The sequence below is a fragment of the Rhipicephalus sanguineus genome, chromosome 4, assembly GCF_013339695.2.
Source record: "Rhipicephalus sanguineus isolate Rsan-2018 chromosome 4, BIME_Rsan_1.4, whole genome shotgun sequence".
Taxonomy (NCBI): domain Eukaryota; kingdom Metazoa; phylum Arthropoda; class Arachnida; order Ixodida; family Ixodidae; genus Rhipicephalus; species Rhipicephalus sanguineus.
This window is the reverse complement of record NC_051179.1, coordinates 15734758-15749197: the sequence shown is the minus strand read 5'-3', so window position 1 is coordinate 15749197 and position 14440 is coordinate 15734758. Positions and strand designations below refer to the sequence as shown.

Sequence of the window (14440 nt, the reverse complement as noted above, 5' to 3'; positions counted from 1 at the left end):
ATGCCGCTTTGGTGGACCCACATCCGCTTGCTCCTGTGGAAGGACGTCTTCACGTACCAGTTTAGGCGGCACACGTTTGTGACCATGCTGGAGCTCCTGCTCCCAGCCTTCATCACCTACGTGTACACATACGTCGCTTCGCTGACCAACACCTCCGCAGCTAGGAAAGATTCCAGGATGGGCACCGGTGCGTACCCTGTGGGCCCAGGCTGGGTGGATCGAGCTGTGCACGCGATGGCGTTCGTTGCGATGGAATTCATACCGGGGACATTCGTGGCCCGGTAGAATATACAGACCTTTTCACGGGAGAGAAGAAACACTTCCTTTCTGTACTGTGGCACGGGAGTACAAAGGCTGACGTCACAGCCTCGGCAGTGCATTTTGGGGAGATCACGCCTATGGAGCACAGCCCAAAGGGGATTATAGCGGCACCCAGTGAGCCTTCTGTGAAAAGGTCTATAAGGTATTTAAGCTATCTTGCGCCTAGTATTACAAAAACAAACATGCGCTACGCGCGTCGAATTGGCCCAGTAAGTATTGTTCTGAGCAGTACGCAGCACGTCAGGATATTTTTCCAACCCGCCTAGCTGGGTAATTAACAAATCTTGCTTAATTAACTTTTAATTAGTAACTAGCGAAAAATGTTCAATTCAAAAGTTGTAGAACTTATTAGATGCGAAGTATCTTAAGGCCGAGCTCAATCCGGTGGTGGTGGTGTGCGGCGTGACCACCCTTACTGCGCATGAGCATACCCTCTCCACACACCTCCTCTCCACTAACCCTCTCCCCCTTCCCCTCTCCACTTTCACTCTTTCCACTTTCCCTCTCCCCTCACCCTCTCCCATACCCCTCTCCCCTCCCCCTTTCCACTCTTCCTCTGAAACGCGGGCTAGACATGCCGAAATTCTCTCCTGCGCAACGCCGCGATGAGCTCGAGCGCATGCGCGTCCCCTCCCATTCTCTCTCCTCTCCTACGCTGCCCCCCTCTCGCCCGCCTGTCGACCGCGTTCCCCGCTCGCCCTGTGAGAATTAACGGCCAGGCTAGATGGAAGATACGACGCGCGTAGCGTCCCTCTTCGCGTTCCACGACGCGAGGTCGGTAGCATGCCCAACGAACGCCAACGGAACGCGATCGTGCAAGTGCTCCGGCTTCGCATCGCCTCATGGTCCCCTTTAGCGGGAGATGGTGTAATTTTTTCTGAAACGCCGGAATTTTTCATCCATGCTAACTACCAATTCGATACGCTGGTTGATTAACAAGGCTTGCTTAATTAACATTTAAGATAAGGTTGTAACGTTTGTTCAGCAACTGCGGATTATTTCATCTATGCTAAGATAGCCGTCCTGTTTAATTTTTTTTCCAAATGTTCTTTAGAATGCATGAAATTAAAAAAAAAAACATGCGAAAGAAGAAAATACGGGTGGCCAAGCGCCAGCTTTTAAAGGGCTACGAGCGTATGTGGGTTTGATGCTGGGCGACACGGTCGTAAATTACCGCTAATTACTTTCGATATTGAGTTCAAAAAAAAAAAAAAAACGAATGAATGATTGGCTTGAAAATTGTACTTTATAGCTCGCATTTAATATGATTCAGCTGCTAAAGTGTCAGTAAATATGCCCACTGCATCCAAGCTAAGTTGACCTATTTACCTTCACGCTCAAACTTTATGGTGTCGATCTTTCTTTTAATTTTTTTTTTGCGTGCGTGTGTGTGCGTGCGCATGCACGCGTGTGTCGTAACGTGTCGTCGACTCATTTTTCAGATGTGTTTGTCTGGGCAGCTTCATACCTCTGCGCCGTCTCAATGGAGAGCGATAACCTGATCTCGATGGTGAGCTCGTTTTCATGAGAAGGTCTGCCTTGTTGCTGGAAGTGTTGCGTAACGTGTTGGCCTCATTATCATAAAAAAAAGGAAAGGTACCATCGGTACCCCATCAAACTCAACAGCCTTCATGTAAACACCGTGCTGTAGTTGTTATAACGAATGAGACAGGTGATAGCCGACGCACCACCAAAAACGCCGTATCCGAGCATCGTTCCAGCGATGCCGGGAACGATATGAACAAAAATCAAGTGGTGGTCAAGCGGTGAATGCGAGAGGAATACATAATTACTTCTGGTATATTACTTCAGTTTAGAACCTTTTAAAAGGCCCCTAAACCACCCAGAGGTCGAAATTCAGTTGCGGTGCTGCAGTTGTACACGTAGCCACAAGAATTTTTCGAAACGGTGCCGCAATAGCGGAGTCACACGTGTTTGATGATCCAAAGCGGCCCTCACGCGCTTCGCTTTTTCCTTCGCCACGCTCAGCTACGCTCCATCTAACGGTTCGTCTTTCCTCCTCGCCGTGCGAGCAGGAAGAGCGGCGAGTACGCGTACCTGCGAACAGACACGCAGGTTCTTTTTGTGGATGACATGACAAGACGCGAATGGTGACGTCACGACAACGCTGGGGATCCCGAGAGGCCCGGAGAGGACAAGGGATTGTTCCTTTGGATCTCGTGGCGCGCCCGCGGCTTGTAGCGATGCCGCGTTTAGCATTGCTGATCGTGACGGCATTCTGAACTCGATGTGTGCGTTTACTTGAAATGTTAAAAAAATTATCGAGGGGGGGGGGGGCTCTAGCCCCCTCCTCCCCCCGCTCTCGAAATTTTGGTGGAAGGGGTGTTTAACCGATAATAAATAATGAAAATAGGGGTTTTTCTCAAGTAGTCAAGGTTTTCAGCAAGTGGCCCCCCACCACCCCTAAAAAATTTTAATGGCTGCGGGCCTGCCTCCTGTAACCTTCGATTAACGACAGCAATCTTGACTTTTAGTTACTTTCGTTTAGTTGTGTAATTATACGCAATTTGCATTTAGTTACCTCCGGTAGTCTGCGGTTACCTTTGATAATGTTGAATTATATTTCTTTTCTCTTAATTGCATGTATTAAATATGAAGTGATACAAAAACCCACGTGCCATACGTCATAATGACTGTCATGCTGTGACGTCACATGATGACTTCATCATATAACGTCATCAGCGGATATCGCCCCGTGGTCAATGCTGGGTCGATCACGGAAACACTGTAAAACCAGGTGAGGTGGAGAAAGCTTCCAATGCTCCAATGATCCCGGAGGCAGTGCGAAACCACGTTGGATGCGGAAAGCTTTCAGGCAGGGTCAATACAACTGACGGAGAAGAAAATGAAGATGGCGTCCACCTTCCAGTCGTCATAGGCAGTTGAATAAGGGACCGTGTGACTCTTTGCTCTCAATTACTCCAATCTATGCATGGTTAATATTTGTACTATCTTACTGCAGTTGACGTCATTCTCGTTTATTTACATCTTTATTATATCTCTACCGCGGACATTTTCACTTGACTAGCCACGTTACACGTGACACTCACGCGAGTCACGTGATAAAAGTGCCTTGTGACTAGAGCCTAGCGCTACTAGTGTCACGTGACAACAAAACGTCACATGACTAGTGACTCGCGTGACCAGTGTCGCGTGATAACGAAATATCACGTGGCTATAGTCACGTGACACGCGATACTCACGTGAGTATCGCGTCAGTCGCGTGATACTAGTGTCGCGTGACTACACACGTGACGCTAGTCACGTGATAATAGCGTCACGTGACAACGAAATGCCACGTGACTAGTCTTCACGTGGCACTAGCCACGTCACGACCAATTGCTCATGGCATAACCTCGCATTACTTTGCACTTAAACATCGCATTATTTGGCATAACATCGCGTAACCTCGAAAACAGACCAGCTAGGTGCCGATCAGCTCCGCTGTGTGTTTAGCCTTGCGCCACTATAGTACAAGCGCTCATTATATATGTTTTTTTTTTCGGCTTTGACATTCCTGACGCTAACGCATTAAACCTGCCTCATCACATGACCCCTTTGACAAGCCATATCGTTAATTATGCTTGGTTTAACGCTGTGGACAGGAGGGCGACGACGCATACGACATTCAGCAACCGTCCGAGGCGTTCGACAAGGAGCTGCTGTTGCCGGGCGACGTTGAGGAGCAGAGCGCCACTCGCCAAGACGCTGTGTACCTTAAGATCATGTTCCGCATATTTCCCTGCGTAGTCAGCATGTGCATGATCCAGCCTTTCCTAGTGAAGAAGACCGCCTCGGAGCTGTGCTCGGGCGCTAAGGTGAGCGCGCGCGCATTCCAATGCCGTTTTATGGCAAATGCAGCTGTGTCCCCGATCATTTGGAATGACTGTCCACTGTTTTGCTAATTCATCCATTCATTAATTCAATCGTTATGTGTTAGTCAGCGGGAGTGTCTTTCAAGAAAAATTTGCAAAGATAGTTCATTAGTGAAATATTGCTATCACTGATAATACAGTAATTGTTCGGGTTTTACGTCTCAGAACCACGATATGATTATGAGAGATGCCGTAGTGGAGGGCTCTGACAATTTCGACCTGTTCTTTAACGCGCACCTAAATCACGCCTAGCATTTTCCCTCCATCTAAATGCGGCCGCCGCGGCCGGTATTCGATCCTGCTACCTTGGGTTAGCAGTCGAGCATCGCAACCACAAGGTCACCGCGGCGGGTGCTATCACTGATGCGCAAAGGAAAGGATTGTTACGTTATACGACTCAAACACAATATTCGGAGCATTTTATGCGCTAGGTGACGGCGGCAAATGTGTGTAACGCAGGAGCTGATGGTGACCAACGGGCTGTCCGAGTTCATGTGGTGGCTGGGTAACTTCAGCTGGTCCTTCATCATTCTCCTGATGGGTGCGCTACCTGCAATCGTCCTCACCAAAACGCACACGCTGCTGCCGCGCTCGAGTATCGTCCTGTTGATCCTCGGAGTGATGCTGCATTGCGCATCGAGCTCCTTCTTTTCCCTCGTCGTCGCCACGCTGGTGCCCAGGCGTGAGTGAACCGCTAAGGCTATGAACATGCGCGGAGAGGCTTCCCTTGCTCATCAGTTGTTCCTAATCAGGGTTGAATGCCTTGCGTAGAGAGAGATGTGGTATGAAGTTTTATATGGTGTGGGCACGTAATCGCTTTCTTCCAATAAAGGGGGTCTTCTGATCTGTATACCGTACAGTGCGTTCGAACAGCTTGCTCGCGCAATGAGTGAGAGAGGTAAAGTGAAAAAAAAATGAATAAAAGAACGAGAATGCCCTTAGGTTTGGGGTTTTATTAAGGCGAAAGCCTTAGATGCCTAATCAAACGCGAAAATTGACGGACGTCCCGCGTCTCCCGTCGGCGTCCACAAGAGTGATGCAAAAAATCATCACGTGATTACGTCACAATGTGACGTCACAGATCGCCAAAATTTGTGACGTCATCATGACGCGACATGATGACGTCATCGCATGACATCTTTGCTTCGTAAAAGTGGGCCGATCACTGCAGGCCGATCGCTGCAGGCAGAAGGTGGCGGTGTAGGGTCAACACGTCGACTTAGAAGTCTAAAGAAGAGGGCTTTCGCCTTCGAGTCGTCTTAGGTGAATGCATAAGTGACCCGGGACCCTGCGAGCTTTTTCTTCGTTTGTTCGATGTGCCATGATGATTCAGCTAGCCAGGTCTTTTGCACACTTCAACATAATTCGGTGGTATTTTACTGTTGCACGGGCGTGGATGAACTGTCGTAGCCCTCGTGCCAGGACTGACTATAAGGCACTCCTCTCGCACTGTCGTCGCAGCGTCGGTGGGCCTGGTCACCATGTCGTTCGTGGTGTTCGGGTCCCTGGTCGTTCCATTCGGTCTAGCATCGGTCGTTCCGTCCACCGTGACTCGTAGCAGTGCGCTGGATAGGTTCATGACCGTCTGCCTTTTGATGCCAAACGTGGCCTTCAACTACTTCCTCATAAATGCCAGCGACCTCGACTATCATGGAGGTGAGAGACGTTTTCCGCGATATTTGCTGCACTTGAAAGAGACGAATGTCTCAATATGTATGTGCTTCGCCATTCTTTTTTCTGTCTGAAGTAATATGAATGGTATCGCCTGTAGGTAGAGAAATGTGCATTTAAAGGGGCCCTGCAACACTTTTCGAGTATGCTCAAAAAGCGCTGCCGATCGGTAGTCGAGGCTCCCGAGAACACGCGAGCCAAATATTATAGCGATGCGCACGGCCTGGAATTTACAATAAATTCTCAAAGTCAGCTGAAAATCGCTCCCTCTTCTCTCGACAAATGATGTATTAGTCCGCAGAATATGACGCGATTGTCGGCAGTTCCACCATTGGCTGATGTTATAATCACGATAACACCCTCATTATTACTTTCGTTGTTAATTTTGAGTTCAATAAGTAGATAATATGTATGTTTATATTCTGTTATCGCGTTAAAAACACCAAACAAACATTAATATTAGCACTTCCGGTCTCACCGACAGCTCGTCTGCTCGTAGTTGCGTGGTTCCGTTTTCTTCGCCATGCGCAGTGCCGAAAACGTGAATATTTCTGTGCTTTTGACCATCGCCGGTTGCCGTTGAGAGTGGCAGCCGTTCGAGTGTTGCCTCGTCAGCTGAGAACTGCATCGTAGGCACGTTCTCACGACCGACTGAGGCAGCCGTGCAGCATGTCTCCGATAACAATGCTGGCGTCCGGTAATGGCGGCGCTTCGGGGTCGTCTGCCAGTGCCGTCTTACGAGGCGGTGTATCGGAGTATGGGCCGAAACCAATCTCAGCTGTCATTCGTCCCAAACGAGCGCACAGGTTTGCTTCCATGGCTGGCAGAGCGATGAAAACACTACGGCGTTCGAGGTGCACACCCAACATTACCAAACCGACGCGCAGTTTTCAAGCACGCGCGATACACATCGGCTCCGCTCGACGAGAACGACGCAAGCCGACCGGAAGTGGCGGCACAGACCACGTGGTTGCGCCCAGACGTCAGAGAAAAAAAAAATGAAGAAAAAATTTCCGCCGGCGCTCTTGGGCGGAGCGGCGGAGCCTCGCTCGTCTGCGCTCCCTCCCTCGAGTCGCTGCCTAGCTCTCCGCGCGCTCGCGGCGTTGAGTTGGGGGAGAAAGCTGCGGAACGTGATCTCTATAATTTGGTAACACCACTTAGACTTGACAGATTCGAAAAATTTTTGCGGCATATGACTCGTGAAGAGTCATACGTCAATAATGAGACTATTCCAGTATAACTAAGAAAGGTATTGCAGGGCCCCTTTAAGTCTTTTGTTCGCCTGGCATACTCATGACTGTGACACTGTTCTGGAGCACCAAGCTAACCATGCGGTGATAACCAAGCCTAATTGGTACGAAACGAGGCGGTATATTTTATTTGCAACGAGAAACTGACCGCAATTCTTAATTTTTACCGTGTTATTGAATTATTTATTGTGTGCTCCTGCCTCCACGCAGAAAGAGTCACAATTAGCGAGTGGTCGCAATGGCTGTACGTTTGTTATAGAGTATACTTTATATGCTATACTTAGCCGCATTCTATTGCGTGCGTCTTCATATTTGCGATACCCGCACGTCATCTGCTTCACTGTACGGCGTTAGTCTCAGTCGTGCTGCATTCTAAGAATATGGCGCGACTTTCAACATTCGCAACGAATGTCAGCGGTGACGAAGTACCTTGCAACCGCTACCCCGCTACTGCGACCTGCGCCACGCGGTCACACCAGATAAAGCAGCCTGCAGATGCGACACTCGAATGAGGTCTCGAATACAACGTATGAAACACCTATACATTTATCACAGCTTCTCCTGCGTCACGATTTTAACTGCAGAGCTGTTTGAATTCCGAGATATATTCCTGGGCATCCGTCGTCCGCACTTTCTAGCCCAGCTGCGAGAGCGAAACCTGACGAGATGGAGGGAATGGGTACAGATAAGTGGGTGAAAGGAAAGCCTAGTGTAGCGTGTGGAGCCTGGTAGAGAAAGGGAAGGGACGTGGAGAGGGTGAAGCTGGGTAGAGAGGAGGAGAGCAAAGGAGCATGTGATTGGGAGAGGAGGAGAGATCAGGTTGGTGCTGATGAGAGAGGGGGAAGGGCGCCCGAGCTTTGGCGAAAGCGGAGGAAAAGCTCTCTCATGCTACCAGCCTTCGCGACGTTGTCAGTTGAAGCTGCGCACATCTTTTTTTTTTCTTTTGCACGCACAAATGCTTTCGGTGGCGAAATCGTTGTCCGATGCCTCGCAGACATTCGCGCAAGGGTGTCAGTAATTGTCGTCGCACTGAATACGGCGTGCAGGACCTGGTGCGCAATTCTTCAACATAGGCCGCGTGGGTCTGCAGGGCACCAGCGTGTACCGTGCGGTACACGCCATGTGCGGCTCGTGTCTGCTCAGCGCTATGCTGTGTTGGTACCTGAGCAGAGTGTGGCCACACAGCTACTCGTTCCCGGAAAAGTTCTATTTCTTCCTTCAGGTGAGATAATGGCGGTACGCCCAAAGCTTACACAATGCTTGCATTGCCATAGCGTATCCTCGTTTTCAGTGCAGTTCGTGTTGAAAAAATCCACTATGTGCTTCCAGAGATGTATGTAGGGTGAACTGGTCGAGGCTGTAATTAAGTAGCAAGGAAACCCGAGCGGCTCATGGTCATGTGCATGGTACTAAACAAAAAGAAATCCACAGTAATCACGATAACGAGAGAGATTCAAATTTTAACAAAATCGTTGGACTAAATTCATGCAGAACTCAAGCTAATGCCCGTGTCACAGCCGCCGCTGTAGTTTGGTTTAGATATGGTATAAATCTGCTCAGTCTGACGTCGGGTGTTCCATCTTGTACGCGGTCGCCACAAGGCGACACTCTTGTGTACTTAAACTTCGCTGCACGAAACACCAAGTGATCAAAATTATTCGGGAGTACCCCATTCAACTCTCTGCAGGTCGTACCGTGATTTCGCCTCGCAGAACATCACAAACTGATGTAAAATGTTAATGTCCATGTCACTCTGTTCTGCTCGCTTAACTGGATATTACAGCAAGATCCGTAGACGGTAGTACTATAGCTTAGATCTGAGACGGCGCTAAGATATGGGTACGATCCGTGCCTTAAAGAACGTTAAAGTGACTTGTAAACTGACCTTGTATTCTTTCGTGGATATCATAACTCAGTGAATACACGGAGCCGTCATATGCATTGCGGCACCATTGATGACTCAAAAATAAGAAGTTGTGCGATAGCTAAACTTTGCCCCCCACCCTAATGGAGAACATTGTGCACGCCTATTTCGACAAGTATGCCTGTCGCTGTTCACGCAGCCTACGTACTGGGGTATCTGGCGAAGCGTCGACCTCCCGGGGGAAGGCCTGAGTGAGATCAAAGAGAACGCGATGCTTTTTGAGCCTTTGCGTGAGCAGAAGCAGGCGCATCTCGTCATCTACAAGCTGAGCAAGGTGAGCCCACCTTATCGCACTTTCATGCATACAGCGAGGAACGACAACTGTCCTATGCCTTCCGAGTGTACAGTAATTGTGCTGCTTCGGTAGAACCGTAATCGTACATTTTTACACTTCGTTCGGTATCAGAAGTCTCGACTGTATGAAATTGTTCTGCATTAGGGACCACATGCACAATTTGCACGAGTGAACTAAAGCCGTCCTAACGAGCTTATTTTTCTACCTGCAGGTCATTGATCCGTTGTACCTGAAGCATTACATCATTAACAACGTCACGATTAAGTGTTTCATAGACAGCATAACAGTTATACTGGGAAGAAACAGATGCGGAAAGTCGGTGCTGATCCGAATGCTGGCAGGTAAGCGCCCCGAACCGGCTTGGAGATCAGCAGTGAGTTATTTGTGGCAGTTAGTGACAGTTAATTAGATCATAATCAAAATAGTTACGTGAGCAATGAGTTCATTAAAGCTAATTTGTTAATTATCGAGCGTGAGAATTTGTGAAAGTTAATTCGTGAACGTTGGACGTCGATATAAAGGGCACGGTAAAATAGCCGCACCGTATGGCTTTCGTCTTCGAGCCCTTCGAGTAGTCTTAGGCGAATGCATGAGGACCCCTGTGAGCTTCATCTGTTTAGACCGTTCACAGGACTACAAGAAGAGAGAGAAAAAATGTCAGGTGCAGCTACATTTGTCGTTCGAATGTAGAACAGATGATTAAGTGAAAACCACGATACTCTTTGGTAGTTTACACGTTTACGGTTTATTTTTTCCTTTAAAGGTGCGATAAAGCCTTCGTCGGGGACGGCGTTCTTCGATGGTGCAGACATGCGCACGAATGTCTCCAAAGTGCGGTCGAACATCGGCTACTGTCCACAGAACAGCACTCTCGTCCCATTCCTCACGGTGGAGGAGAACCTGCTGTTCATCGCATACGTGAGCCATATTTATAACGACCACATCTACGGTGCGATACGCGGAACGAACCGCTTTAGTCACAGTATTCACCGCACAGAAGGATATAGGAATATCAGAATTTCAGGAAGAACGTCAAAATCTCGTGTGTTAGCTGTAGGTTAGAATAGGTTATGGGTCATTCCACGCCAACTGTCCCAGCCTTGGCGCTCGACCATCTGCGATTTGAATGAAAAAAATCGAGGACTATCTATCCGAAGCCAGAAGCCTTCCGGAAAAATATTTTTGGCGAAAAAATTTTTCAGTGCCGCAAACCGTATGTGAGGTTTTTCAGGAAGCTCGAAACTATGGCTCGTAAAATGCGTTTTCAAAAATTCTCTTCTTTATAAATTAGGCTAGGACAAATTTTTCCCTACATAACGATCGTAGGCTTCTCACTTAAAATAAGTTTCACGAACGTTTACGCTATCGTGGGTTTTTTATGCGGCCTTAAATATGGACAATATGACCCATATTGGGGACTTTTTCATAAAAAAGCGACATTCAGTGAAATGTAATATTTTCTTTTAACTGATAGCCAGGAAGTTTTACTGTAGGCCAAAAATAGTTTGAGACGTATATGGCGTGAAATGGTGTGTACAACTGGCGGCAAAGTTGCAAAAAAGTTCATTTTCGCACATGTTTAGTCGTAAATTTAACATTGAGGTGGCCCTAGTAAAATTATGCTAAATAGCGCACTTACTAGCTACATTAGTTGTCTACTGACTGAGAAAGTTTTATCAAATTACTTTTTGTTTTAAGCAAGAAAAAAAGTTTTGATGTTGTGTTCTGCCGGTGTCTCTTCTTGCTAATGTTTTGTCTTCGCAGGAACGCGTCTAGCTGTAAGTACAACCTATGTGGGCGCGAGGTTCGCCACGGAACAGCTAGACAACCTAATCATCTTTGCCCGTGCTTGTTTGATTACTTAACTACCGAGTATTGGCCTGAGTCAACGAGAAATGCGAACCCCGGTGGAGTGAATTTAACCACATGCAGCTGTCCATTGAAGGCCGGAATAGTGTGCTTATGCAACAGCCGGAAGTTACACCGATGCGTGCAACACCCCGTTGCCTGCGCAAGTATTTAAAAATGATAAAAGGAACAGATTAGTTGCCTTAACACAGCAGATAAGTTGCACTTATGAATCAACACAATCGTATATAAGTGATTAGTATAGTTATAAGTGAATCGTATGTAAGTGATGATGTTTGACCAGTGACCGTATATTCGCGATGCGCAGCGCCTATAGGGGCGCCACTGAAAGCCGCGTAGCGGCGGCCGTTGGAACCGCACGCGGGACGCGTAGCGAACGCCTCCTTTCACTGCAAGCATGACGGAAGTGCGCGCATGCGATTTGCCGCTTGTGCGCGTCCGATGTAACAGCTGTGTGGACATGTAATAGTGTCCGATGTAATAGTGGACATGTGTCCGATGTAACAGCTGTGTGGGACGACACTGTCACTATACGCGCCAAGTGTTTGCCACAGACAAGCGTCAACAAGCTTCCTTACGAAGTGGAGCTCATCGTAAGTACACCGCTTTCTTTACAACGTCCCGATCACTAATGCCTGCATGCGTTGACGCATGAACCAACGTTTTTTCTCGACACAGTAGCTTCGTTTACGTGCCATGTGTTTATATGGTAGATTTTGAGGGAGCGCTGTCGCGCCGGCGCATGGATTTCACGGGTGCGGCCACACGAATGGTCAGCGTTGGTAAAACTTTGAAACCAGCACGATAAACTTGCGAAAAAATATCTCGGCAGCTTGCGCTAGTGGCGCGGGACTGAGTCACTGCGGAGCTGGTGGTCACCTAGCTTGTCATAGCAGCTTGGCTACGTATTTGCTGGGTGTCTTCAGAGAAGAACGTCGGTGCATGTCCGTCGACCCCCTGTAATTTCGCTGAAAAAATATATTTTGTTGTCTTCACGAATACGTGTAGCTCTTCGACAGCAATTTGTTCGGGAACAAAATTTTCGTCAGAATGAGATGCATCCAGAGACTCTACGGCGATCTGTTTGAAGCGGTTGAAACAGTTCTGGCACAAAATGTCGGTTTCTCTGATGGATGAGGCTTCTTCTGGCGTGCGCCTTCAGGAGGAGTGGCGTCTTAGCCGCGCCAGACAGACAGATGGGGCAGAAGGGGCAGATTTTGCGCCCCCCCCCCCCCCCTCTTAGGCAAATAGGAAAGCCCCCACGCCCCGTGAGCACGCCTATGGCCCCACTCATAACACAGCTTGTGTAAAGCGAATGAGTGTTAGTGGGATACATGAAGGGTGTTTTTTATTAGCATGAAGTCACGTTACGAGGCATTCAAAGGGAGGTTGAATCGGTTGAATGTCCTGTCAAAAGCCTTCAGTGCGAACAGGTGCCATGTTTTACAGCCAATATGCATACAGTTGAGGCGAGCGCACAGCGAACATTCTGCACCGGTGATCGCATTCCAGTGCCATCATTAGGTAGAATGCAGCCCATTTCGTGCAGCACACGTGTGATTCCACGGCGCTTTTGTAAAGTAGCCGCCACCTGCCCCACATTCTCTGGCATAGCGCTTCGCGCCATTCGTTTTTCAAGAGAGCCTAGGCATCGCGTCTTATCAGTGATAACAACCTCATGTGCATTGTAGCGTCTACAATGCAGGCGAGGCGACCAAATGTAAACGTAGTAGCGTTCGCTGAAGACGTAGCGACATAAATGGAGAAATAAAAACACGGTAATCGTTCTAACACTGCCTAAACAAAGCGCGATTGCTTACCTTTTGCGTCGGACAGCCGCAATCCACCGTCGCCGTCGCTCTCGCTCATGAAATAGCACCGGAAACGTGTAGAAGTGCGTTCCTGGCGAGTTTTTGTACGTGTTTGAGCAGCCGACAACGCAGCAGTTGTTTCTCGACATCGCTGAAGCCCGAGAGAGTCGTTAAATCACGTTGAAAAACACAAACATCCGTGCACTCGCGTAACGCTCGCTGAAACACGGTTCGCCGGGTCCCGCGAGCGCTTCCGAGCCATGGCGGCAGATGGCGTGGTCGGCGCTTTGCGCATCGCCGATAGGTGCAAAAGTACAACATGCATTTCATATTACAGCAACAGAATTTTTCCTTAATCGTAGTGTTCTTCCCACTTTTAAATCTTTGCGCAGGCAACGGGGTGTTGCACGCATCGGTGTCACTTCCCGTTGTTGCGTAAGCACACTATATATTCCGACCTTCAATGGACAGCTGCATGTGGTTAAATTCACTCTAGCGGGGTTCGCATTTCTCGTTGACTCAGGCCAATACTCGGTAGTTAAGTAATCAAACAAGCACGGGCAAAGATGATTAGGTTGTCTAGCTGTTCCGTGGCGAACCTCGCGCCCACATAGGTTGTACTTACAGCTAGACGCGTTCCTGCGAAGACAAAACATTAGCAAGAAGAGACACCGGCAGAACACAACATCAAAACTTTTTTTCTTGCTTAAAACAAAAAATAATTTGATAAAACTTTCTCAGTCAGTAGACAACTAATGTAGCTAGTAAGTGCGCTATTTAGCATAATTTTACTAGGGCCACCTCAATGTTAAATTTACGACTAAACATGTGCGAAAATGAACTTTTTTGCAACTTTGCCGCCAGTTGTACACACCATTTCACGCCATATACGTCTCAAACTATTTTTGGCCTACAGTAAAACTTCCTGGCTATCAGTTAAAAGAAAATATTACATTTCACTGAACGTCGCTTCTTTATGAAAAAGTCCCCAATATGGGTCATATTGTCCATATTTAAGGCCGCATAAAAAAGCCACGATAGCGTAAACGTTCGTGAAACTTATTTTAAGTGAGAAGCCTACGACCGTTATGTAGGGAAAAATTTGTCCTAGCCTAATTTATGAAGCAGCAATTTTTTGAAAACGCATTTTACGAGCCATAGTTTTGAGCTTTCCGAAAAATTTCACATATGGTTTGCGGCACTGAAAAATTTTTTTCGCCAAAAATATTTTGGCGGAAGGCTTCTGGCTTTGGATAGATAGTCCTCCATTTTTTTCATTCAAATCGCAGCCGGTCGAGCGCCAAGGCTGGGACAGTTGGCGTGGAGTGACCCTTATATATTTACATCTTATACGTCAGAATATCTTCTACGTGCCAAAACCACTATATGGTTATGAGGCGCAT

General features: G+C 47.9%; 1 protein-coding gene across 1 annotated transcript in view; it reads left to right on the top strand.

The window, feature by feature from the left end:
• LOC119389223 (retinal-specific phospholipid-transporting ATPase ABCA4) overlaps window positions 1-14440 on the top strand; it is a 53732-nt gene continuing 39292 nt past the window's right edge. Inside the window, exons 1-9 of the mRNA XM_049415056.1 lie at window positions 1-187; window positions 1764-1831; window positions 3948-4160; window positions 4677-4899; window positions 5679-5873; window positions 8185-8360; window positions 9202-9336; window positions 9569-9698; window positions 10121-10275. Coding sequence (XP_049271013.1) covers window positions 1-187; window positions 1764-1831; window positions 3948-4160; window positions 4677-4899; window positions 5679-5873; window positions 8185-8360; window positions 9202-9336; window positions 9569-9698; window positions 10121-10275 — 1482 coding nt within the window. The remainder of the gene's footprint in view (window positions 188-1763; window positions 1832-3947; window positions 4161-4676; window positions 4900-5678; window positions 5874-8184; window positions 8361-9201; window positions 9337-9568; window positions 9699-10120; window positions 10276-14440) is intronic.